General features: G+C 38.6%; 2 protein-coding genes across 2 annotated transcripts; one reads left to right on the top strand and one right to left on the bottom strand.

The window, feature by feature from the left end:
* The first annotated feature begins 8 nt into the window (after positions 1-8).
* atg4a (autophagy related 4A, cysteine peptidase) lies at positions 9-11,542 on the top strand. The gene is made up of 13 exons (XM_058758749.1): positions 9-146; positions 734-844; positions 1,323-1,394; positions 1,484-1,582; positions 3,235-3,336; positions 3,564-3,636; positions 4,269-4,348; positions 5,383-5,588; positions 7,303-7,381; positions 7,551-7,696; positions 9,651-9,707; positions 9,790-9,901; positions 10,792-11,542. The coding sequence occupies exons 1-13, from the start codon at positions 137-139 to the stop codon at positions 10,854-10,856; spliced, it is 1,212 nt and encodes a 403-aa protein (XP_058614732.1). The 5' UTR covers positions 9-136; the 3' UTR covers positions 10,857-11,542.
* A 1,309-nt stretch (positions 11,543-12,851) lies between these two features.
* On the bottom strand, positions 12,852-20,049 carry irs4a (insulin receptor substrate 4a). The gene is made up of 2 exons (XM_058758587.1): positions 16,594-20,049; positions 12,852-14,904 (listed from the first exon to the last, which is right to left on the bottom strand). Exons 1-2 carry the CDS (start codon positions 19,772-19,774, stop codon positions 14,900-14,902), a joined length of 3,186 nt encoding a protein of 1,061 aa, XP_058614570.1. The 5' UTR covers positions 19,775-20,049; the 3' UTR covers positions 12,852-14,899.
* Positions 20,050-25,508: the final 5,459 nt, after the last annotated feature.

Consider the following 25,508-nt stretch of genomic DNA (forward strand, 5'->3'; position numbering starts at 1 on the left):
ATTTGACTTCCGCGTCTTAGCTTCGAAATCTGGTCAGTGTAGTTTTTCTGGCGCTGTTGACCATTGGAACGACTCCGACATGGACTGCGTTACCCACAATGCACCGCGATGTATTTGTATCCGATGACGGCCGAGGATGGAGGCAGGTAGGGAATTTATGGTTACAAATAAGAAAAAGATCAGCGATTTATCGATTTGTTCGGCTGACAACGTTCAGGCGACGTTTTAAGTTAGAAAAGCGTCGACAAAAGTCTAGTGAGATCTGCTTGGGATTCCCACGGAGGAAATTTCGTAACTGAGTTTCAAGTTTTCTCATTGTTCTTCAGTGGCCTGTGCATCTCTCACTTGAAAATACAGACTAATAAAGAGTTCGTCTGCTCCACGAGTCGTTGTTGTTGTTGTGGTTCAGATGACCAAAGTTATTACTCTGTATGTTGACACTGGCACTAACAAAAAATTACCATGTTTGTGGACTTTTACCATGTTATGTACCATGGTATTCAAGTTCCTTAGAGTACCGAGTAAATACATGGCATCTGATTATGTAATTTTATTATATGCAAGTACATGGTACATTAGCATCTGGGACCATCCCAGTGTTTTTGTGAGGCATGTTGATGTCAGAAGTACCTCTGCTAAACCTCCTAATTGCGAAGTGCTGCTATGTGTGGTTGTTTTCTCAGGAATTTACTGTGATTGTGTCACAACACTAACATGTCACCAATTATTCCAGTTCTAGCCAAGTATGAGAATCAAATCAACGTATTCTCTGAGTTCCTAGAAGACCTGCCAGATGTAGACGAGCCAGTATGGATCTTGGGAGCATGTTATGATCTTAAAACAAGTAAGACAGGCTATAATGTAGTGGCATATCAATCACACTATTATACAGCTGACTATATCAAACACACTATTTAAACTGATTAAATTGTATTTTGCATATCGGCCACCCTGCTCTCTGTATTGGCATCAGCCATTAACGCTTTAACCACTAATTAAGATATTAAATCTGGGTTTCACTTGTCCTTGTTACAGTGTAATTATACAATTATATTAAAAACACTGAGTAATATTAATTAACAAAATATAGTTACCATAGGGTTCGGATTAGTTGCTTCTAACTGTGCATCAATATTTTTACAATTGAAAACAATAATTTTCTATGTGAATATATTTTAAAACATAATTTATTTCTGTGATCAAAGCTGTATTTTCAGCATCATTACTCCAGTCTTCAGTGTCACATGATCCTTCAGAAATCATTCTAATATGCTGATTTGCTGCTCAAGTATTTCTGATTATTAGCAACGTTCATTTTCCAGAGAAATCAGAGCTGCTCTCGGATGTGCGGTCACGACTGTGGTTCACATACAGGAAGAAGTTTTCTCCCATAGGTAAGTGGCAAGTAAACTAGTCTAGCTAAATGGAGCTGACTTCAGTCCTGATTAGAGGATGCTTAGTGTGCTTTGTCTGTGGTTTGCAGGAGGAACAGGCCCTTCATCAGACGCGGGATGGGGCTGCATGCTCCGCTGTGGACAGATGATCCTCGCGCAGGCTTTGGTCTGCAGGCACCTTGGTCGAGGTGAGCAAACATGGACGCTTCTTACCAATAATGCGTGTGTAGAATAGCTGCGACTGTACTACTCGTACTGTATTCACAGTATTTCTCTATGAAGGGTGACCTTCTATGTTTGGCAAAATGTACCAGTGTGATTGTTGATATAGAAATGAAATCCAAACCAAGGAGTAGAGTGAAAACTAGAGGCCAGTGAAAGAATATTCCTATCACTTTTTTGAATTAACATATTGTTTAATAAATTAAAAAACTGAACTGAACATGCTTTAGTATATTCCTAACTATTTTAGAGTTTGTCCTGTACATCGTTGAGATGACCTACAAAAACCATCATTAGTAGGGTTTGGAATCGAAAATCAATTCCAATTCCAGAATCGGATACTTGTTGTAAAGTTAAAATTTTAATTCCACCTATCAATTCCTGTGTGGGCATCTTTTATTTTTAGGTAGCGAAAAGGGGCTGTTAAAAATGTATTTGTCTTTTGATTCATTCAAAAACACTGATTCATCCAGTAACAAGTAAATCTTAAGTGAGTCATTGAATCATTCCATTCATAAATTCCATGAGATTTTGTTTAGTTGTCTATTATTTTTTCTTCAGAATTGTGAGAGAACTACAAAAAAAAAAAAAAAAGTCTCAATTTATCCAGAATCGTGCACACAAACAGCTCTTAATCGAGTCCAGTTTTTATGTAGCCGGCTGATTTTTGTTCATGGTATTCAGCAGCAATTAAATGTTTAGCAAAAAGAGACACAGAATAAATATGTTTGATATCTAAATGTTTGACTTCTTTTTTTTTTTAACCACATTGGAATCGAAAATGGGAATTGATAAAATTCAACCCTAATCATTAGTATACCTAATATACATAATATCTTTATTAACAACAAAACATTCTTTAAAGAAAGCTCTCTTCAAAAGTCTGTTTTATAGACTGAGAAGACACTGATATTTTATAGAATAATCAGATGGTATGCGACAGATATTCTTGAAATCGCACAGCCAAATTATGTCACGTGCCATGTGGGTGGACTTTTATTTGCCAGGTTTAAAATAATGTTGTTCATATAACTGCTCAGTTAAAAGTGCTGTATGGATTTTTTTTTTGACTGTACTTAAGCATAAAAATACTATAAAATGTTTGCCGATTTTTAGAAAACATGCTAAGTTCACATACTTGTTTCTCTGAATAATAATGCGACAGCCGTTATTCTGCTTTGAACTGTGTGTTCCGTGTCGGAATGTCTGGTTTTGTTTTGGTCTGTGTGACTCCGCCCACTGCCAATTTACCCAATAGGATTTCAACACCACGGGTTGCCAGTTGGCAGAAAACACAGCGTATTGCAGCCACAGAATCCAACAAATGAACTGACGTTGAGAGATCACAGATTCTACCCGGCCTAAACACTCTATGACCAGAGGCTTATTAAAACATGAATAAATCAACTCATTAACAGTGTAACAGTGTTCATTGCCTTGCATTGTTAATTGTGCTGGTTCCTGTTTCGTGTCCCTAAATCTGGCAACCTGTGTGAGTGTCGAGTCTGAGAAGGAGGTGCAACTCTCCAATATTTTGAATTTGGGCTGCAGTACCCATTTCGACCTCTAGTTTTACATACTGCACCTCTGAAGTGCCCTGCTTCACTGTGTGTTCTAGATTGGAGATGGGATCCAGAGAAACTTCAGCCCAAAGAGTATCATCGCATCTTGCACTGCTTTTTAGACAAGAAGGATAGCTGCTACTCTATCCACCAGATGGGTAAGGCATAAAATGTGTGTGTGTGACTGTGTTGCTGCCTACAACCATGTCAAAGACCATTATTATTGGCCCAGCCCTCTCAATGACCATTGTACGTTTTGTTTAAAACACATTAGTTCAGAGCAAGTGCACAACATTGCATTGCATTGCATCTGAAAGTCTCTGTGTGTGAGTACTGTACATCGCGGTGGTACTGAAGTCGTGAGTATTGTGTCCTGTTTGTGTAGCTCAGATGGGCGTTGGAGAGGGCAAGTCTGTTGGAGAATGGTATGGACCGAACACAGTGGCTCAAGTACTCAAGCAAGTGTCATTTTTCTTTTAAGTTAGATAATATTTTGTTGTTTGACACATTTGTCTTTGTTTTAATGCAGTGCTTTTACAAATTTGCTGAAAATGTGCTCACCATTCCAAGATGTAGATGAGTTTGTTTCTTCATCAGATTTGGAGAAATGTAGCATCCCATCACTTGCTCTGCAGTGAATGGGTGCCGTCAGAATGAGAGCCCAAACAGCTGAAAAAAACATCACAATAATCCACACCACTCCAGTCCATCAGTTAACATCTTGAGAAGACAAAAACTGTGTCATCAAGATGTTTTTAACTTCAAACTGTTGGATTCTGACGGCACCCATTCATTGCAGAGGATCCATTGTGAGCAAGTGATGCAATGCTACATTTCACCAAATCTCTTCCCATGAAGAAAGAAAACTCATATACATCTAGGATGTATTTTTTTTTTAGCAAACTTTCACTTTTGGGTGAAGTAGTAATGAAGTACTGTATCATGAAGTAGTATAATTATATATAATATGTGCACTTTACAAGGTGTTTTAAAGAATGCCACACTGCTGTAAATAAAAGCACTGTTTAAATCTCGTAGTTTGAACACAAAGTTTTGTGTGAACTAACAGCAAATGGCCATCTGCTTGCAGGAAACTTGCCCTGTTTGATGATTGGAATACACTGGCTGTGTATGTGTCAATGGACAACACAGTTGTTATCGAAGACATCAGTGAGTGTCTTTTTCTGACTAGTCATGCTGCGTCACATTTATTTATATAGCGCTTTATACAACACTGATTCTTTCAAAGCAGCTTCACAGTAATAAACAGGAAAACAACTGTGTTAATATTCATCAGTTGTGAAACAACTTCAGTTGAGCTATAAATAGGGTTTCTGCAGCTTTTATGTAAGATTTTCAAGACCTTTTTAAGATCAAGTAAACTTAAAAGAATAAAATGAGTGGAACACAATACGTCAATATGGGCTCTAAATTAAATGTCTTGTATTAGCAACGCTTCAAAGTTTGAAAATACACCTTTCGACAGATTTTTATTTTTTTTTTTGGAAGAAAAAAGCTTATGGCTTGAATAGCTCTACTTCAAATTACTAGAAAAAAAAAGTTATTTCCTTCCTTGTTTTTGTCTTGTTTTCAATACAAATGTCTAAATATCCTTAAATCAAGATACATTTACTTGAGAAGCAAAATGACAGAAGATATAGTCTTGTTTTCTGAGAAATTGATTAAAATTAAGTGATTAAAGCAAGAACAAATATCTGCCAGTTGTGTCAGAAAAAAGTTTTCATTCTGCACTGACAGATGTTTGTTTTAAGTGCATGCAGCGTTTTTCATGCCATGAATGTAAGACTTTCTGCTCTGATTTAAGACCTTAATTTGTGGAAGAGTGAATTAAAATGGCAGAACGCCTGTATAAAGCAGCTCTACGATAGTGTCATTATTCATCTCAAGTCAGTTCAATGTTGATTCACTTCAGTTCAATCAAAGTGTCAGTGTTGCAAAATGTATCAATTATGAAAATAGTTCAAACAGTGTCACATTAAGTGTCTTTTAAACCTCAACTAAGCAAGCCAAATGCAACAGTAGGAAGGATCCCAGAAATGGAGAAAAAACCTCAGGAGAAAGTTCCCCAAGTTCTCCTCTGGCCTGACTTCATTAGAGCCGAAGGAAGTTTAAATAGGATGAATAATCTTCTTATTTCTCTCTTCCAACCTTCTTGATGTTCTCACCTCTTTCCTCTGGACCAGAGAAACAGTGTAAGCAGCCAGGCCGGGAAAGCAGGTCCAGGGCTGGTCCCTGTGGCCGAGGAGAAGTGCCAGTGTCAGGCCAGAGCTGTTCAGAGGCACTTAACCTTCAGTCCCAAAGGCCCCTGGACTGGAGGCCCCTGCTGCTCGTCATTCCTCTTCGAATGGGCATTAACAGCATCAACCCCGTCTACATTCAGGCCTTCAAAGTACCACACTTTTCTTTGTCTGAAGAGTCTATTGTATTCAGAGCTGGGTAGTAACTGATTACATGTAATCTGGATTACGTATTCAGATTACAAAAATTAAGTATTCTTATTTGACATTTTAAATTACTCGATTACATATTATTCACACAATAGCAATATTGATTCTCTCTAAAACTTCTTCCCAAACAGTTGTCATCTGAACATCTTTCACCTAATTTACTTACTTGAGTATCCTTAAGATTTTAAAATAAATATTTTAATAATTAAGTATCACATACGCACGTTCACGGTTTTCTGATGTTGATTAATGGTCACATGACATGCAGGTAAACAAATAAAATGTGAAATCTTTTTTGCATTTTTATGATTTAATTTAGTTTTAGCTTTTCATTAAACTCACAAACCCCCATCAGTTCCTTCACAAACCCCAGTTTGGAAAACCTTGATGTAATGTAATATTTAATGCACTTCTTGCTGTTAATAACAACGAAAAATCTAAATATTGAGAAAATTGCCTTTAAAGTTGTCTAAAAGAAGTTCTTAGCAATGCATATTACTAATCAAACATGAAGTTTTGATATATTTATGGTAAGAAATTTACAAAATATCTTCATGGAACATGATCTTTACTTAAAGGTCCCATGGCATGAAAATTTCACTTTATGAGGTTTTTTAACATTAATATGAGTTCCCCTAGCCTGCCTATGGTCCCCCAGTGGCTAGAAATGGCGATCGGTGTAAACCAAGCCCTGGGTATCCTGCTTCGCCTTTGAGAAAATGAAAGCTCAGATGCCCGATCTGGAATCTTCCCTTTATGTCGTCATACGGGGAAAGGTTACCTCCCCTTTCTCTGCTTTCCCCGCCCATGAGAAAATGAGCTACTACCGTGGAGGCGAGCGCAATATTTTTTTTTTCTCGAGAGACATCATGGCTTGCAAACGAGCGAAGAATAGCAGTTGCTCAGTGTTTGGATGTATAAATGAACACCGAAGTATGTGTACAGTGTTTCCCACAGATTAGGATTCTATTTGTGGCAGCGTATATGCAAATTTATTCTCTGCCAGCGGGAGGCGCTTGTAGAGCGCGGAGATAGCGGTTTCCGCGGTAACGCTGTACACAAAGCAGAGCTCTGCTCACAAACGCTGCTTTATCAGACATTGCATTGCATGCAAAATGAAATGAAAATGACATCCCAAATTTTCTGAAAACAGTCGGTTTCCTTCAGAAATACAGTGATATAAAAACAGCCGCACTGTTTCGATTTTGAAAAGCTGGTTAAGGCCACACACCCACCCTCCACCTTGCCCCGCCTCTCTCCTCCTCATTAGCATTTAAAGCTACAGACACAGAATGGCACGTCCAAAGGAAAGCTCATTGTGGGACTGACTCGTAGTGGCTGAAATTCTGCACTAAGTCTGAATTTCGGGAAAGAGACTTCAGATACAGTACTAGGGACCACTTAGGCCTATATAAAAGCATCCAAAAAGCAGCATGTCATGGGACCTTTAATATCCTAATGATTTTTGGCGTAAAAGAAAAATTGATAATTTTGACCCATACAATGTATTTTTGACTATTGCTACAAATATACCCCAGCGACTTAAGACTGGTTTTGTGGTCACACATATATATATATATATATATATATATATATATATATATATATATATATATATATATATATACACACGCACGTTTCATCTTCTTTTCCTAGGAGTGTTTTAAGATGCCTCAGTCGTGTGGTGTTTTGGGAGGAAAGCCCAACCTCGCCTATTATTTTATTGGATTTATCGGTGAGTTTTCTCGGTCTAATTTGTTGGCGCTTACAGAATTTGGGGTAATAAAATGACATACTTAATACATACGCATGTTTCCCATTGAAAATGAATCGATCGAAGGAATCATTGCAATGCTTTATCCTGGAAAATGTGTTGTTGAGGCGTTCTCATTTTTCTTTTTCAGATGATGAGTTGATCTATCTGGACCCTCACACTACACAGCAGGCCGTGGACACTGAATCAGGCAGTGCTGTGGACGACCAGAGCTACCACTGTCAGAGGACCCCACACCGCATGAAAATCACTAGCCTGGACCCGTCTGTCGCGCTGGTGAGAGCTCAAACCACGTCACTGCCAAAAGAGAAGTGAATTCGTCTGAGAACACAAGCATGCGACACGTGCATGCGCACAGAAAGCTGGATCAGACAGCGTGACAGTAGCGCTTCAATGCACAAAAACACACAAAATTATGTAAATGCCTGTTTTTGGCCAGTAATCTCGTAAACACAGTCTTAAATGAGATTAAAAAAAAAAAGCACTGCTTTTAAAGTGAAACCTGCTGCAGTCTGTCATTGATGGAAATCAAAGAACAAAAAAAAGAGAGAAATCACTCACTGCTCAACACTGATTAACTTTTGTAGCTTGAATAAAATTAATCTATCTTCAATTTATAGATTATGCATTTATGTGAAGATTCACTTATATTTTTTAAAACCTATTAAATGTTAAGGAACAATGGCATTAAATGATTACGTATTATACGTTGAATGGCAATATTTAATGGCTTAATTTGAGGGAAAAATGCATTTAAGGCTGTATTGCGTGCTGTATGCGCTCGCATTTTGTTGAGATGGAAACTTTATATAGGTAAGAAATTGCACATTCAGGAGCTGGTTTTCAACCCCTGCCCTGTGAATTTTATAAATGCAGCAGCTTCGCTACTAAAAGCTATTTTCACTAAAGAATTCTACCTCTAACAAGCTGTAAATAAAATTATAACAAATGAAAATGAACTGTTCAGTCAGATTTTGTGCTGTAAAACAGCTGTTGTACATGCTGGCAAATAATAATAGCCACTCGATGTGATTTATATAAATAATTCAATAGCACAGCCATTCAAAACCCGAGGGTCAACTGTGTGCATAGTAAAGCAACAATCATTTTGGGCTGGAATTACACAGATATCAGATACCAGTCGTGTCTAAAGTGAATGTAAACAGGCAGGCCAAAAAATCGGATATGGTCAAAAGATCGTATCTGTGCATTAAGACTTGCTGTGTAAATGCAGCCTAGCAGCAGTATTGGTGTCAATGATACTGGCCTTCATTAATAATAGACTACTTAGTAAAAAGATGCCATTAAACACATTTTTAAAATATACCATCTTTATGTTGTTTCTACATTCATTTGGAGATTCAGTGTGAAATTATTACAATATAAATATTTTATATTAATATGCAATTAATCATGATTAATTAGTGTGATTAATTAGTTAAATTACTAGATTAATAATTAATAAAAAAGTCACCATCTGGATTTAAATACGCAAATACATTTGCTTAAGATTTTAGGATTGAATCATTATTACAGTTATTAATATTTGCGAACATGTATTTTGGAAATAATTATTTTAACTCTATAAGGGACCTTTCACACAGAACGCATTTTTCCATTCCAATGCACTACTTTTCTGTTGTTTTTCTATGTAAATGCGCTAGACGGACGTGTATGACATATTTGCAGCATCTTGCACATGAGTGCCGTGTTTTTAAAATGCCGTATCAAGTTAAAAGAATTTCAGCTTTTACACGCAGCGCTGCTCATCAATGTCAGTTCCAAAACAATGGACCAATCAGAAGAGCTCGGAGGCGGGGCAAGCGTGTAGAGCTTTTGTTTACAGTAGCAAGTTGGCATGGCAACTGGTTTATTTGACAGCAACAAGTCAGTCTGTGCTGCGCTTTTTAAAAAAACCATTTCTGAGCGCTGCGTCTCGCATTTTTAGACACAAAGATGTATTCTGTGTGAACGGCCCCTAACTGATGCTTTGTCTGAAGACATACCCATACACATTCCAGAATGACACATGATTAAAGCAAAATGTTCATCCATTGAAAAATGAAGCCCAGCTTTCAGTTTTTTTCTTCTCATGAAGGCATATCACTTGAGACAATTTCACTTCTCGACGAACAAATGCGAGAATGAGCCAAACGTCTTCAGCTACAGATGTTAGAATGCATTCAGGGTTTCATTTCATGGATCAGTAAACGTGAATGTTTGTCCCTAGGGTTTTTTCTGCAAGAGCGAGGAGGACTTTGACAGCTGGTGTGATCTGGTTCAGCAGGTTAGATCAAGAACATGATTTACCAGCTTGCTTTCTTTACAGACTTGTTAACTTGCTCTCATTATTTCGCTCTGGTTTTAAGGAGCTCCTCAAGAAAAGAAATTTGCGGATGTTCGAGCTGGTAGAGAAACACCCGTCTCATTGGCCTCCGTTCGTTCCTCCCACCAAACCAGAGGTGCAGACCACAGGAGCAGGTACTGAGGAATAAGCACAGTAGCATTGTGCGCTAAAAGTTTCTATGAATGAAGCCTGTATTTGTAATGCATTAATATCAGGATATTCTTTAATGCATGCATAATACCTTATTAAGTGAAGAAATTAACACATTATATCCAAGTTACAATGGATTATAGCTCCCAAAGTTATAATGTATACAAGTTATAATGTATTGCATCAGTGTCTCAGCAATGGATGCTCTGCAGTGAATGGGTGCCGTCAGAATGAGAGTCCAAACAGCTGATAAAAACATCACAAGTCAACTCCAGTCCACTAGTTAACATCTTGAGAAGACAAAAGCTGCGTGTTTGTGAGAAACAAATCCATCATTAAGACATAATGCATAATAACGCTTTCTTCAGTGAAAAAGTCACATGTTTGTTTAGAACTGTTTTGGACTGTTTGGTTTGTAAACAGTGCTTGATCTGTGCAGATTCAGACATCTGGAGGAAGCGTTATTATGGATTATGGACTCGTATTTTAGCCAGAAACGACAGTTTGAAGTTAAAAAACATGTTAATTATGGATTTGTTTCCTACAAACATGCATACAACATACAATAATGTATTTGTCGTTTTACTTTAGGCAGTAAAACACACTAGTGAAATGTAGTAAGATACAATAATACATTATAAATACAACATGCTGTTCATCATGTTCTTAAAGGTCATAATAACCACAAATAATAGACAGCACTGTAATGCATTATAATGCATTCAAATGAGATGATATGACTTCTTATAAAGGTGCAGTGCAATACATAAAGCATACATAACAAATTCAGGCTTCATAGAAAGTGATTCGAAGAAGACTATGCAACATAACCATAGTGAACCACCGCTCTTACCGTCTGTGCTCATTCTTCCAGAGTTCATCGAGTCCCCAGACAAGCTTTTTGAGTCCGAAGAGGAGTTTGAGATCCTGAACGTGTGATCGGTCCACGGATAAAGAGATGTCAGTAGCCTTCCTCTGCTCCACACTGCACAAGTGCCTCCGATCAACACCGAGCACACGCTTACCATACGCAAAAAACAACAGCCGAGCAGAAAAGCCCATCAGTGAGGAAAATAACAAGCAATGGACCCTGTAGCAACTTTGTGTGACGTTTAGCCTCGTTCAGAGGTCGTGTAAGAGACTTGTGTTTTTAACAAACCGAGAACTCGTCGTGTTTGCATGAACTTTTCCGTACTGTATCATGGTGAGGTGAAGGCTTTGATGAGGATGATTTCTTTACAACCTCAACACACTCTACCTCCTGACTGCAGGAGATGGATCATATGCAGACATCTTTAATTCAGTGTTATTCAAGGAAAAAAATGACAACCTTATTGGTTAAACAAGTGCCTCTCTTGATGACATATTTATGTTTCTGACTGGTAAAGGTGATGTTTCCTTTCCTTTCTACAGTGGGTTAATTATTTCACCCACCCCTGTACATCTGTAAATATGGCTTCAAATGAAGATATTTAAAAATGTTTAGCGCATTTTCGATCGGTCCTATCACTTTTTTAAAAGAAATAAATTGTAAAGCTACTACATTATGAGATCCTATCATTTATTGGTGAATATTTTCCCTTTCATGTCCACACTGTCTTTGTATGTTTATAAAAGATGACAAATCTGAACACGACTCTTTTTTTTGGTTTATGTCTAAAATAATGCGTTATATAATATTAATATGCAACTTATTCAAAGAAAAGATTTATTGCATAAATTACAAACAAAAAAAAATCACTAACCCCTATTTATTTAAAATGCATTTATTTCATACTAAGTATAGTTCAAAACTAATAACATATTTACTGACGTATCGCTCGAGACTTACTGATATAAAAATTATAATTCAACTTTATTTGGAGTACTGCTTGTGCACAATGCACGTTTCTTAATATTAAGAATCACTGTTGGTGATACATATTTAAAGTGTACCTGAAGTATACCTGCAATAGTGCCACTTTAGCTCAATCAAATGTACTTTAGCATATCTTTAGTTGGACTTCAGCACTACTTCTGCACAATTAAAGTGCATTAAGTACAAAATTAGTTCTAATTTAGCAGACTGGTAAGTATATCAGTTTAGTACACTAAAAGTACAATTGCAGGGTATTTCTATTAAGTACATAAATATGTAAATGTAATTGTAGTATACGTAGTATATACTGTAGTATGTTTATTTTTCACTAGGGAAGTAATTAAAGAAATATATATATATATATATATATATATATATACACTACCATTCATAACTTTTTGAGTAAAGTTTTGATTTTAAAATGTTTTATTCAGCATGGATGCCTTAAATTGACAAAAAAAAGATTTCTATTTCAAATAATTATAATTATAATAATTTTTTATCTTCATCAAAGAATCCTGAAAAAATTAAACTCCACAAAAATATTTGGCTTTCAAATAATAATAATCAGAAATGTTTCTTAAGCAGCATATCAGCATATTAGAATGATTTCTGAAGGATCACGTGACACTGAAGACTGGAGTAATGATGCTGAAAATACAGCTTTGATCACAGAAATAAATTACATTTTACTATATATTCACATAGAAAACAGTTCTTTTAAATTGTAATAATATTTCACAATTTTACTACTGCACTTTTGATTGAATAAAGCTTTGCTGAGAATAAGAAACATTAAAAAAAATCTTTGTTTTACTTATTTCGCTTTTTTTTTTTTTTTTTTAAATAATAATTTAGGAAATGAAACTCGATTTACTAATGGATTATATATTAATATATTTCCAAATTGTTGCTTAGCTATAACTATTCTCTTTCTGGCCAGCAGAGTGCAGCAGCTATCAACTAAGATACAGGACAAGTAAGTGGAAAAACTGGGGTCTTAACATGTCCACAGCAATGTTGCATCATACTAGACATGAGAAATCAAAAGCACATGACTCAGTCAGGGATACCTTGGCACTTTTTTATTGCAATAGCTCTATTACAAGCAAACCCAATCTAATAAATATACACGAAAAAAAAAACCAAAATATAAAAATGTAGAAGTGACCAAATAAAAAGAACAAAAAAAATCTCAAACACCCTCGTCCTTGAAACCAAGAGAGGTGCCGTGTAGCGTGTTGACGAGAGAAGGGATATCAAAAATTACAATATTTACAAAAGGAAGACGGCGCTGATAATGGTCTGCTTCAGTCATTATTATCAACATTTTTCAACCCAATCACAAGCTTTCAGCATAAGTGAGTACTGACCAAATGAACAGCAAATTGTTGACACAGACTTTGCCCATCTCTTCTTCTTTTTTTTTTCTTTTTTTTTTCCAGCTCTTCCTTTCAGTCACTGTAAAAGGCAAACGACACAATTCCAAACAATATCAGTATCCCCAAAATATAACCTCAGTAGAGCCCCTAGTATAAAAAAAACAAACAAAAAAAAACACAAGTTTGATTATTTTTCCAGGCTGTCACGGTAGTTATTGTGTAGAAAAATCCCCAAGAAACGGTATACTACTGTTTTTTTCATTTCACATTTTACATTAAAGCAAAGCAATATCATGACACAATAGCATGACAAAAGCTAGTCAAAGAAAGATGGGGAAAAAGTCACCGACGTATGGTTTCGTCCCAACATAATCTGGACTACTACTGTAAAGCTTACACATCTTACTACACAGCTTTCAACCACAACCTCAACCCAAAATCTCTTCATATAAAGCTTCCAGGTACAAGCAAAAAATAATAAATAAAAAAAAGAGACTAGTAACTCTTAGTTAAAAAAGGCTCGAGAGAGATGAGGGGAAAACAGGCTGTGAAGTTGTATATACATTGAACTCCCCCTCTCAGCAAGTAGTACTATATTCGTACGAATGCGCTCACCGGCAAACGCCACTACACTGGATTCAATAAATAAACAGACGATCAATAAATAATCAATAAATTAACAAAAACAACTAACAGGATGTACCACGTGGGGAATGCAAAGTAGCACGACGTTATCCTTCAGTACTGTGGCAGTTCGTAAGACTAGTAGTGAAATGCAAATACGTAACCACAAGAATTAGTAAACATCGTCGTTTTGTGACCGGTGGCTACATCGAGGCTCAAAAACACTCCCAATCTATGTAAACAAGGCTATTTCAAACGAGGACAGAAAAGCCGCGGTGGTGGAAATGGTGGCGTTTTGCATCTCAGAGTCGGCAATACTTGATATCGCACTAATACAGGCGAGGCTGAAAGGATTTTGTGAGCGTTTTCCCAACGGCGTGAACGGGAGGTAGCATCCGGTTAACTCGGAAACACTGTCTCAAAGGCTAAAAAGTGCTCTCGTACTCGTCTCGAAGCGTGTCGTGCTTTCGAACTCGCCTGATGTTGCCTCATTTCTCAGACGCTCTCTCGTGGGGGATGTTTTCATGCATCCAAAACACAGAGCGAGATGATTCAATGACTGTACACAATGAAAAGAAAAAAAACAACAACGCGGTCTTCACAGAAGTGGCCTGTGTGACAAGTTCGAACAGTGCGTTCACTGTTAACCCCTGAAAAAATACTCAATTACTTTATACAAATAAAAACAGGCGGAACTAAGTACGGCGAGATGATACAAAATGATACTCGATATACAAGCTTCTCCTATTTACATCCGAGAAACATAAACCTGTAACCTAAGAGCTATGATGCGTTTCATATCGTACACACAAAAATAGAAGTGCTAGATATCTGAAGCTCACAGTTCTAATTTAGCGAACCCGCTCTAGTAAACAAGACCGAGACAATAAAGGAAAAAAACAAACAAACAAATATTCTCATTCGGACAAATGAAACCGGTTGTTGAGGCAGTTATGTGGGAAATACAGAGCATAAGAGGTTGTGCAGTTTCTCAGTCTTTGTTGTTGGAGGTCTGAGGAGGAGGAGGAGGAGGAGGAGGCGGCTTGCTCTTCGGCGTTCCAGAGTTCAGTGGATTCTCCGTGTCCTGATTCCCCTTCGGGCACCAGTGTTCGACTCACTCAATCTGCAAGAGACAGAGCGCACGTTATGAAATGCTTTAATGTGTTCGATGTTTGCATTCCTGCAGCTCGGACAGTAGAGGTCGTGGGTTTGATTTCCAGCCAATGCATGCTCAAATGTACAATAAAAGTCACTTTGGACATCAATCAGCTTCATTATCTTTATGAAGTAGAGCCCGTTTATATATTGAAACCACACAATTTTTTTTTTTTTTTTTTTGCAGTTTACTATAGTTGTATTAAATGCTTCTAAGAGAACAGACTGATAAACACTTTATGGTGGATATATTTGAACCCATTATGGGTTTTGTTAGAGCAGATGCTGATTTCATATTAAAAAAAAATGAAAATAGTAATAATATACTTTTTTTTTGTCTCAATTTGTTTTTTAGTGTTCCTAAATTCTTAAATGCCTGCTTTTATTTGTTTTTATAGGTTATTCGATTCCAGCAAATATATACCTCTCTCTCTTATGATATATCGTCTCTTAATGATGTGCTTGAGAGAAAAAAAATAACCTTTACTTATATTCACTGCAAAAAATGATTTTCTTGCTTAGTGTTTTTGTCTCGTTTTCCATAGCAGATATATAAACATTCTTAAATCAAGATATATTTGCTTGAGAAGCAAAATGACTTTTCTGAAAAGAATATTTACATTTTGTTCGTTTTTGCTTAAAACAAGAAAAAATATCTGCCAATGGGGCAAGAAAAATGATCATTTTCCCTTTGATGATTATTTTTCTTACCCAATCGGCAGATATTTTTTCTTGTTTTTCTTGTTTAAAACTAACAAAAGTTTAATACATTTTTCAGAAAACAAGACTTAATATCTGAAGTCGTTTTGCTTCATCTTGATTAAAAAATGCTTAAATGTTTGTACTTGAAAAGAAAATTATTTTTTGCAGTATGGAATTCTATTTGTTATTCATTGTAAGTGTGAGTGCAAGTCTCTTTATAGCTTTTATAAATATTGTAAGAAAAGTCACATAAGCTAACTTGTATGACAATGTTAGTGCAACGTTACCCGCAAAGATAATTTTGAAATCTATATAGCTGAGCAAGAAAAAACTTTTGTAGGACATCGGAAGCAAGAATGCATCTGTGATAAACCAGAAATCAGCATTCAAAGAAAAAAAACCCCCAGCATTTTAAGTCATCTTGGTGAAAGGTTTTACTTGACTGTTAAAACTGTGAAAGCAAGGGTTTTTAGGCAGCATGCAAGTGGATTCCTTTAATATCATATTTGCACATCACAACTCGCTCTGTGCACATAAAGTGCTATTCAAAGTGCAAAACCAAATTTCAAATCATGTCTAGAAAATCAGTAAGAAAAAAAATAACATCTTTGAAAGCAACAACAACATTTTTCATAGTTTCTCTTCTCACTATAACAACAACATGCCAGTGTAAAGTTGACAGGACAATTCTGCTCCATCGTCTCTCCTCAGGACTGTAGAAAATACTCATTTGATTAAAAGAAAAAACTGATGCAATTCACAACTGCATTTTAACAAATAGAACGTTTTAGGTTACTTTACATCACAATAATGCACTCTGTTCAATAACTGTCTCAGCTGTTTGCATTTGTACAGAACAAACAGAGAAATGAATGTTGACGCAGCATGCAGCTTTTTGAGGACTACTAGCCGTCACTTAATTTGTAGCATAAGGGGAGACAGAGATGCAACCAACCTTTTGAGGCAGTGGCACGTCCTCCCGAAACGGAGAAGTCTATACCAGCGTAAGCATCGCTCTCTTGGAGGTTACTGTGAGCTGGGTGTGGAGGGGGAGTGTCGCGTGTGACCCTGGGCACTTCTCTCAGGTCCAGAGCGATGTAGTTGAGGTAGCTGGATGAGGTGTTCTGAGGCGTCCCTCCGCTAGCGGAGCTCGTCGCTAGGGCTGCCGAGTCGGGGGAGGCGCCCGAGTGTGACCACATGCTATCGAAGGAGCTGGAGTTTTGCCATCTGCTAGCTTCGGGGAGATTCTGATTGGCTGAGGGCCTGATTCCGCAACCGCTAGCAAAAGAAGCAGGCGAGGGGATGAACGTCTCCGAACTGTGTCGTCTCCTTCCCTGTGGGTCCGCCCTGATGACCTTGGGCTCCGTATGACCGAACGGCAGACGCTCGGAGATGCAAAGGTGCTGCATTGCTCTCAACGGACCATCTCCGCACTCGTCGTGCGTCTTTTCAGGATCTAAATTAGTTGACGCCTGCCCATAAGAGCACCCTAAGGGACGGGCATAGTTGGGTGGGTTCCACGGTGCTACGAGCGAGTGCCGAGGAGGGCGGTCCTTCAGGAGGCCATCCATGTTTAGGCCCAAGTAGTCATGGTCTGGTGAGGAGCAACAGTGGCGATAACAGGGCTGAGAAGGCGGCGGTGTGGAGGGCGAATTTACGGAGGGTGGAGAAGCAGCGGCGTGAGAGGAACGGGACCCAAAGTCCATGTGAATGTACTCTCCGGGACTAGGCGGGCTTGGGGGCTCGGCCGGGGACATAGGAATGTATTCCATCTTTTTGCGCTTTTCTCGTGACGGGGCTTTGTAGGAGCGCGGGAGCGAGAAGTATGAGGTCTTCGGACCTTCGGGCGAGGCCTGTGAAAAGCCTTCGGCCACGGTAAGTTGGGACATGTCCATGTAGTCGTCATACTCTGCTTGCTCCCTACTGGAGGGGCTGTCGCCTGGGAGCATCATCATGTAGCCGTATCGGTCCGCTTGCTGCGAGGAACAGGGGTGAATGTCCAGGGTGGCGGGGTGGTTTGCTCGGGGTTGCATAGGGATGTAATCTGCATTCGGAGAGGGAGCAATGCTGTAGATCATGGGCATGTAGCCGTCGTCTTTTGGCAGTTTCTTTTGACACTCAGAGCTGAGCAAGGGAGGCTTGTTTGGGTGATGTAATTCAGAGTAAGACTTATAGGCTGACTTCAGCAGGCACGAGCAAACCTGGTGTCGTTTTGACTCCACCGGGCTTGACTCGTCTAAAGAGGATGAGGTTTGCGTAGCTTTCTGCTGCGTGATACTCAAACCGCCACCGCCGCCAAGCTTTGGCTTGGACGAATGTGCAAGCTTGAGGAAAGTCCTCTCCATGTAACTGCTCTCCTCCTCAAAAGTCCTCGCCCCATCTCTGTGCCAATCCATGGTCATGTACTCAGTCAGCCGATAGTCCTCCCGAACGGGCGGAGTGCTGCCGTGGGATTCGGGTGTGGTGCAACTTGCGTGAAAGTACCTGAAGTCACACGGGCTGGGGCAGAACTCATCGGACGAGTTGAAGCCTCCGTCACTAGGGGAGCCACAAATGGAGGAGCTCGAGGGGCGAGTGTGCGTGTCGGAGGCCGAGCCGTGCCCGCTGCTGCTGGACACGCTGATGGGGCTGGTGGCAGATAGGAATTGAGACACGGGGAGGGAAGCGGACCGGGTGTGGTGGCCCGAACCGGGTGAGGCGTGGGCGCAGCAGCTGCCGCTCTCCTCTCGGCCCACGCTGAGAACGGGGGTATTTAGATGCACCAGGCTGCCTGTTCCAGAGCTGAGGGGGCGGTCCTGAGTGCCTTCGCCCTCGCTGGAGGTCCGGTAGCGCTGGCCTCGCCCTCTGTTTTTCCCTGTAGGCGGCGTGCCTGTCACCGAATCTGTTCTGGAGGGGCGCTGCAGCCCAGTTTGGCTCGGGGGAAGGTTGCCGAAATGTCGGCGAGTAGTGATGAACGGCAAGGGGATCGAGCCGGAGGACTGGCTTTTGCTCCGCGGCCTGAAGTCAGGAAAGGCCTTGAGAGCCTTCATGGTGTCGAGAATGGTCTCGTGCATGTTCTGCGCCACCACCGAGTCCTCGACTTGCACCCAGATTTCGCCGGGGCCAATGGAAGAAGAGCGGCCCACCTCGATGAAGAAGAAGCTCTCGGAGTGGCCGCAGCGGCGAATGCTCATTAGCGGCAGGTTGACGGCAGGCGTCTCCGAGTTCAGCTTCACCAGGTGAATGGTCTTGGCGGAAAGGCACAGACGGTACACACCCATTAGATTCCTGGTCTGACCCAAGCCTTTAGGTTTGACATTGACCTGCCACACCTCCTTGAAAATAGTCCCCGGTGAAATCGTCCCGTAGCCGTCGTCGAGTTCATCGTTGTCTAGCTGCCCCTTTTTCCCCTCCGTCATAAGTTCAGTGAGGGCCAAGTACCACTCCTCTTGCTCCTGCTCGCTCTCCGCCACCACGGCGAAATACTCATCTTTAGTGTAAAGGGCAATGAGGTATTTGTTCTTAGCATCAGCCCTCTTGTTCACTGTAAAACACTGGGACAGATAAATCACCCTCTTGGCAGGGCAAGCAACACCGGAGGCAGCAGCTTTGAGGGCGTTTCGAAATTTCTTCTCGCTGTCGTAATACTCCAACCGACTGGGCCCGAGGTTGCTGGGGCCCCGCAGGACGAAGAACCTCTTGTGGCCGTGCTTCTGTTTTCTGAGATAGCCACATTTCCATATGTCCCTGTCCACACCGCCGGAGCAGACGGCGGCGGCGGCCAGGGCAGCAGCAGTGGTGTCGGCGCTCAGTACACGGCAGAAGGCAGAGTCGTGCACTTTATACTGGAGCGGTGGCAAGTTCTTCCTCAATACAGCATCCTGAGGGTTCTCATCCGGGAACAGATGATGCACTTTAAAGTGGTAAGGCGGATGGTACCTCCTCTGTGGCTGAGAATGAGAGGAGGCCGTTAAGTGCATGGGCAAACGGGAGCCGCTGTTATTGATTGAGGTGGAGGAGGAGGAGGAGGATGGAGGCTCCCCGGCAGCACAAGAGATGTGGCTGTTGGTCGCGGGCGTTTTTGTGACAGCGCGCCGCGGTTGTGCCTCCAGTGTCAACATGACGCCGTGATTCGGTAAACGCGGCCGATCTTCCATGGGACAATGCGATGAAAGGTCACTTTACCTCCGCTTTACACTGATGCACGGCCCATTTTGTCGGCTGCGGGTTCGTAGCTCAGATACAATTACGCGTTCGAGTGATCCGTGCTGCTTTCCGACGTATCCCCCTGGTGATTATTCAGCGCGACGAAACGTTGCATCTTCGCAGAGCCTCCATCATCGCTCGCTGCCATTATAAATCTTTATTTGCCCGCTTCACTCATGGTGGCTACACATCACTACAGCCCAGCGAAAACATCACGTGACGAGCACGTCAGCGCACTGCGCGGGGTGAACGGGGTCAGCAGACGCCTCTGATTGGTCCGCTCGCGAAAAAAAGCTGTGATGGACAGTCCTCTAAACCAATCAGAGCCGTCAACCCAGCAACCGCGTCTGCCGTCTACCTCTGTGTGCAGACTCTGGTGCTGGAATAATAAATATCTTTGTAACGAGAATAAGGATTTTACAAAAACACATGAAGAGTTTATTTGCAAAAACAGATAACTCCGTTTTTTTTAAATTCAAAAATCATGTTTGCATTATGTTATCGTGTTTTTATTCAACTCCAGTTTTGTTTCAACTGTAGTTTGATTGAGATTAATTGGAATGCACAAAAAAACATGAACTCTTCATATAGTGTTGCATCTTTTTAATATTGAAATGGATTTTAATGACAGACAGGGACATGGTGCCTCGCGATTATCTTTCAGTCAAAAAATTTGGACATTCCTACTCATTCTTTATAATTTATATTATTACAATTCAGATCATTTTAGAATAATACCAAAGTCATTACTACAAAGTAGCAGAGAAGCACAGAAACCGTGTAGTGGCCAGAAAATGTTCGTGTTGAACAAAAACATAAATATAAAACATAAAAACATGGTTTTACACTTTAACAGCATAATGTTGTTCAGGTAAAGTGGTGCACTAATTCTACTCACATTCATTACATAAACTGAAATTCTCTGATTATTTTATAAGTGACATTTTTGGGAAATAGAAATGTGTGTGCGGTCAGGAGATTCAAGTCAGAGATGGAAGAAAGGAAAGAGAACATGAAGTGAATCTGGAATGAAAAAAAGGATGAGAGGAGAAAATATAGATCAGAGTATAAAGCTTAAAATATGGTCACCGTTAAAGTCCATTTAAAGTGTTTAGAGAAAACAAACAGGAAAATGGGTTACAATATTATTTTAAAAGTTCCTCCATCTCAGTTTTTTGTTGTTGCATGTGTTACAGTCACATTTTAAATATTTTGTAGAGCTCATTTTCATCTAATCAGTTGTTTTGAATTTTTCAAATGTATTGGCTCTGTTTTGGGGTTTGTTACTTATGTTGCTGCATATGTTTGTTTGATAAAATGTGTTAATAAACATAAACAAATAAATGAATGTGTTTTTATATAATTTCTAATTAAGATACAGGGTCGTTTTTCATTAATCAGACGACCCACTTTACCTGAACAGATATTTGCCTGGAGTGCATGATCTCAAATCATGTTTATAGATAACATATTATATGAACAGAATTCAATGACAATATTACAGCTGGACCAAGGTAATATGGAGAAGACCAAAAACAAACAAAAAAAACATCTAAATATCTAAATTACAAGTTTAACAATAAAGTGCCCAAGTTTATCTATAATTGCAGCATTATTTTTATTTACTGTCCATCTCTCACTAAACGAAGCTCTTGTTTCATCTTTGTGAGGAGGAGGAAAGTCCTTTCTGCCCTTTGTTTAGTTGATGTTTCTACACCATGTCTGACAATATGATTTTCTCTTCATCAGATTGTTGGTTTGATAACTTGTTAATTCTTCTATCAGCCCAAGAATTCAGAGATGAATTAATGGTAAAAATGAGAAGGCTTTATTGAATAATCTTATCTGCATTGTTATCAATGCCGCACAAATTCAACATATGTTGTTATATCAAAGCAAAAACAACGGAGAACCACTGCTTCCACAAACTAACCTTGAGATGGAGATGTTATCTTTGCTCAACACAGCACAAAACAAATAAGATTAAACAGTAATAGAAAAAAATAAATAAAAACTGTATGAATAATATGAGAATATATAGCATTAGGAAAGAAAAATAAATATATAAATACACATAAATAAAGCACAACACTTGAATCTGCACACGATACTGAGATCCTTCAAATGTTAATATTCCACTAAATGAACAATTCAAGTGTCAGTTTAATGCAGTAAAACATGGGGACTGAAAGGATATGTGACGTCCTTGAGTTTGCATATTTTAGCAGGATATAATATTTTAATTTCTTTTTTTTTACTAATATCAGGCCTTTAAATATATAAACGGTCAACATCAGTTGGGTTTCACACAGCATAAGCAAATGTGCTGAAGATGCAATCGAGGAAGAGCATTGTCTCTTACTAAAATGTCTAGTCATTTTTTAACTGAAATCTCCTGTAATATTACATTTTTTAAGGTATGGATTGTTTGCAAGGAACATGGGGCCATTGTCTTCATTGCTAAGAGTGCAACAAAAAAAATAAAAATAAAAAAGTTTTCTATTCTTGGTCCCTTTCTCAGCCTTTTGAACACTTCAATGCAACTCTTCTAAAGGTGTTACACACACAGCTGTGTTCATTTGCTCAGAATTTGAACTTTTTATATCTTGCAATTGCAAATGTATTTTCCATTTTTAATCTGTCATGTCTCATTATTTGAACCTCCAAACAGACGTTGCCTTGCAGAATTATATTTTCTCCTCATCCAGCACTCATTAGAACCATTTTTTTGGTAACCTTTCAGTGAATGGTTCTTTAAAAGACTCTATTTTACAGAACATAATCTGAAGAACAATTTTGCACTATAAGGAACTTTTTTCCAATGCAAAGCTTACATGGATGTCTTCATGGAACCATCGATGCCAATAAAGCAACTTTTATTTTTAAGGGTGTAACACTGTGTCCAGCATGCCAAGCAGTTTCATTGTTTCAGTTCTCATGTAGTGACTCATGACACTGGAAATGGCCATCAGCATTCACAGTGATGATGCATCGTGACATTTTCTTCATTAGGAGCAGCTGGGACACATGTCGCACGCTTGAGAGCTTCCTCACTGCTTTCTTCAGAGCATCTTATAGTCTTTAGGCACACAACACAGCAACATCAGCCCTGAACGTCTGAAGCTCTTGGTCCTCAAAGCTTCAGTTTAGTTGGAGCTGCTGCTGCATGTGAAGTTGTGTAAATAAGTCAGTATTTCACAGCAGGAGTCGTACAAGCATTTGGATTATTTCACTAAAACCTTTGCATCTGGTCAGTGACAAATATGAACGTCCAAACTCTTTTAAATGGATGGTTTAAACGTGTATGCAATAAAAAATGTCCAATAGTGTAACGCATTTTTCAAAAGGCAGGTTCCACAATGGTGCTTGCATTACAAAGAGCTGCATTATTAATTGTTTTTCTTCATAAACGTGACAGGCATATTTGATTGTTGAGCTGCGTATAATGACGATATGTTATGATAATACAAGTGATCCTCCAGATTTCGATCTAGCTCTCTTACATATAATCTTGATTATGTAATCAGATTCCAAAACTTAAAAACTTGCAATATGATTATATTACTTAAAAACTCATAATCAGACTACAGTTGCTTTTTTACTGATTACCTAATATTCATAAAATAGTAAATTATCCACAAAAATTATTTGATTTGATTCACCCTAATTCTTTATTTTTTTTTATTTTTTTTATCTTTTAAATGTTCCTTTCCTTTACTATCTCTTACATATGTTTGTTTTTAAAGTTGAAAACAGACTGGCTATATTACACTGCAAATCAAGAGGGCATAACCAGCATAAATAAATGAAATATGTAATATTTTTAGTGCTTTATCTTGATTTATTTTGAAATTATTTATTTCTTTTAATGTAACATTTTAATTAAAAGAAAGTTCCTTCACAAACTCTGATGTGATGTTTAATTCATGTTGTTGATTATATATATATTATACACTGCCATTCAATAATATTGGGATCAGTAAGTTTCTTTTGTTTTAAAGTTTCTTATGTGAATCAAGGCTGCATTTCTTTGATAAGAAATACAGAAAAACAGTAATTGTGAAGTATTATTACAACTCAAAATAATGGTCTTTATTTTAATACACTTTAAAATATAATTTAATTCTGTGATGTGAAACTGAAACATTAGTCTTCAGTGTCACATGATCCTTCAGAAATCATTCTAATTGCTGATTTATTATCAATGTTGGAAACAGCTTAATATTTTTCGGGAACCTGTGATACTTTTTTCAGGATTTTTTTATGAATACGAAGTTAAAAAGAACAGCATTTATTCAGCTGTTACTGACACTATACTGTTCAAAAGTTTGGGGTCAGTACATTTTTTTTCTTCTTTCTTTTTTTGCAAGAAATGAATACTTTAATTCAGCAAGGACGTGTTAAATTGATAAAAAAATATTGTTTTTGTTTTCTATTTAGGTGAACTATCCCTTTAAAAACTTCTTTTTTGGAAAAGCACACATACAATGTCATGACCTCCCAACAGATTTCACTTTGTGGGGTTTCTTGTGAAATCAGCCGGAAAACTAGCCAATAAGAAAATGCTCTGTGCTTTTATTTTTTCAGGTTTGTCGACGTCAGCCGTGTCGTAGAAGAGTGTGTTTCTGAATGAAGCTGTCTAATTTAGCAACTTAAAAGGCAGCAAAATGTCTGCAATCAGATTTACACAATCCTGTGGACGCTGTGCTGGAGATGTGTCCAAACAAGCAGCAGCGTGGCATGTCTAAACTAACCGTCCTAATCAGTAAATGATGCTGAATACATCGACAGTGTTGCTTGCAAAAGCTGTGCAGAGCAGTTCACTTTTCATATGATGCAATATTTTCCAGTTCCCTGGTTATGTTAAGTATCAATGGTTTGGGTTTAATTGTTTATGAAGAAAATGCGATAGTTATTTTCAACTGCTTACACACAAAATCTTTACTTGTCACACAGTCTCTGAAAGCTGACACTCAAACAGCAAAACATACACTAATCCTTTGACTCAGTTTACAATTTCATAAAACACTTTTTGCAAAACACAACACACAATTCTCTGTGTAACACACAACAATCAAACAGGAATTTTAAGGCAAAGGTGTTTGATTTTGAGAAGCGTTTGCGATATTTTGAACAAAGTGGCTCATTTTGCAAGAGATGTGAGGCATTTTGCATTTTGTGTGTGCAATTCTTAGATTTGTGTGTAAAGTGCAAGCTGCTTTCAGTTAAGACAGCTCAAACATGCATTTTAGTCTAGGACTAAGCTTAAGCCTTGTTTATCTGGTTTATCTTGCTGCTCATTCCAGCACTGTCTGTCAGGATACTTCATCTCATTTTAATTGTTGGACGACAGGCACATATTCTATAACTAGGTACTGAAGCATGAGTTAATGAGCTGCTACATGTAGCAGGCATGCAACATAGAGTTGTGATTTTCCAAAAGCAATTGTATCATGCTGCATTCTTACCGCTAGGTGTCAGTATAAGTCCAAGATAATTGCCATATCAGAAAGAGCAACATAAACAAACACTACTGAGAGCACAGTCAATAACATCAAACTGATATTTTTTAACATGCTGGTTGATTCATGTATTGTAATATGGAATTATAGCTTGTGTGCTACATGCAATGATATAATTTGAGAAATTCATACGTACCATATGAAATAACCAAAACAGGTCATG

The sequence above is a fragment of the Onychostoma macrolepis genome, chromosome 21 (genome assembly GCF_012432095.1).
Source record: "Onychostoma macrolepis isolate SWU-2019 chromosome 21, ASM1243209v1, whole genome shotgun sequence".
Taxonomy (NCBI): Eukaryota; Metazoa; Chordata; class Actinopteri; order Cypriniformes; family Cyprinidae; genus Onychostoma; species Onychostoma macrolepis.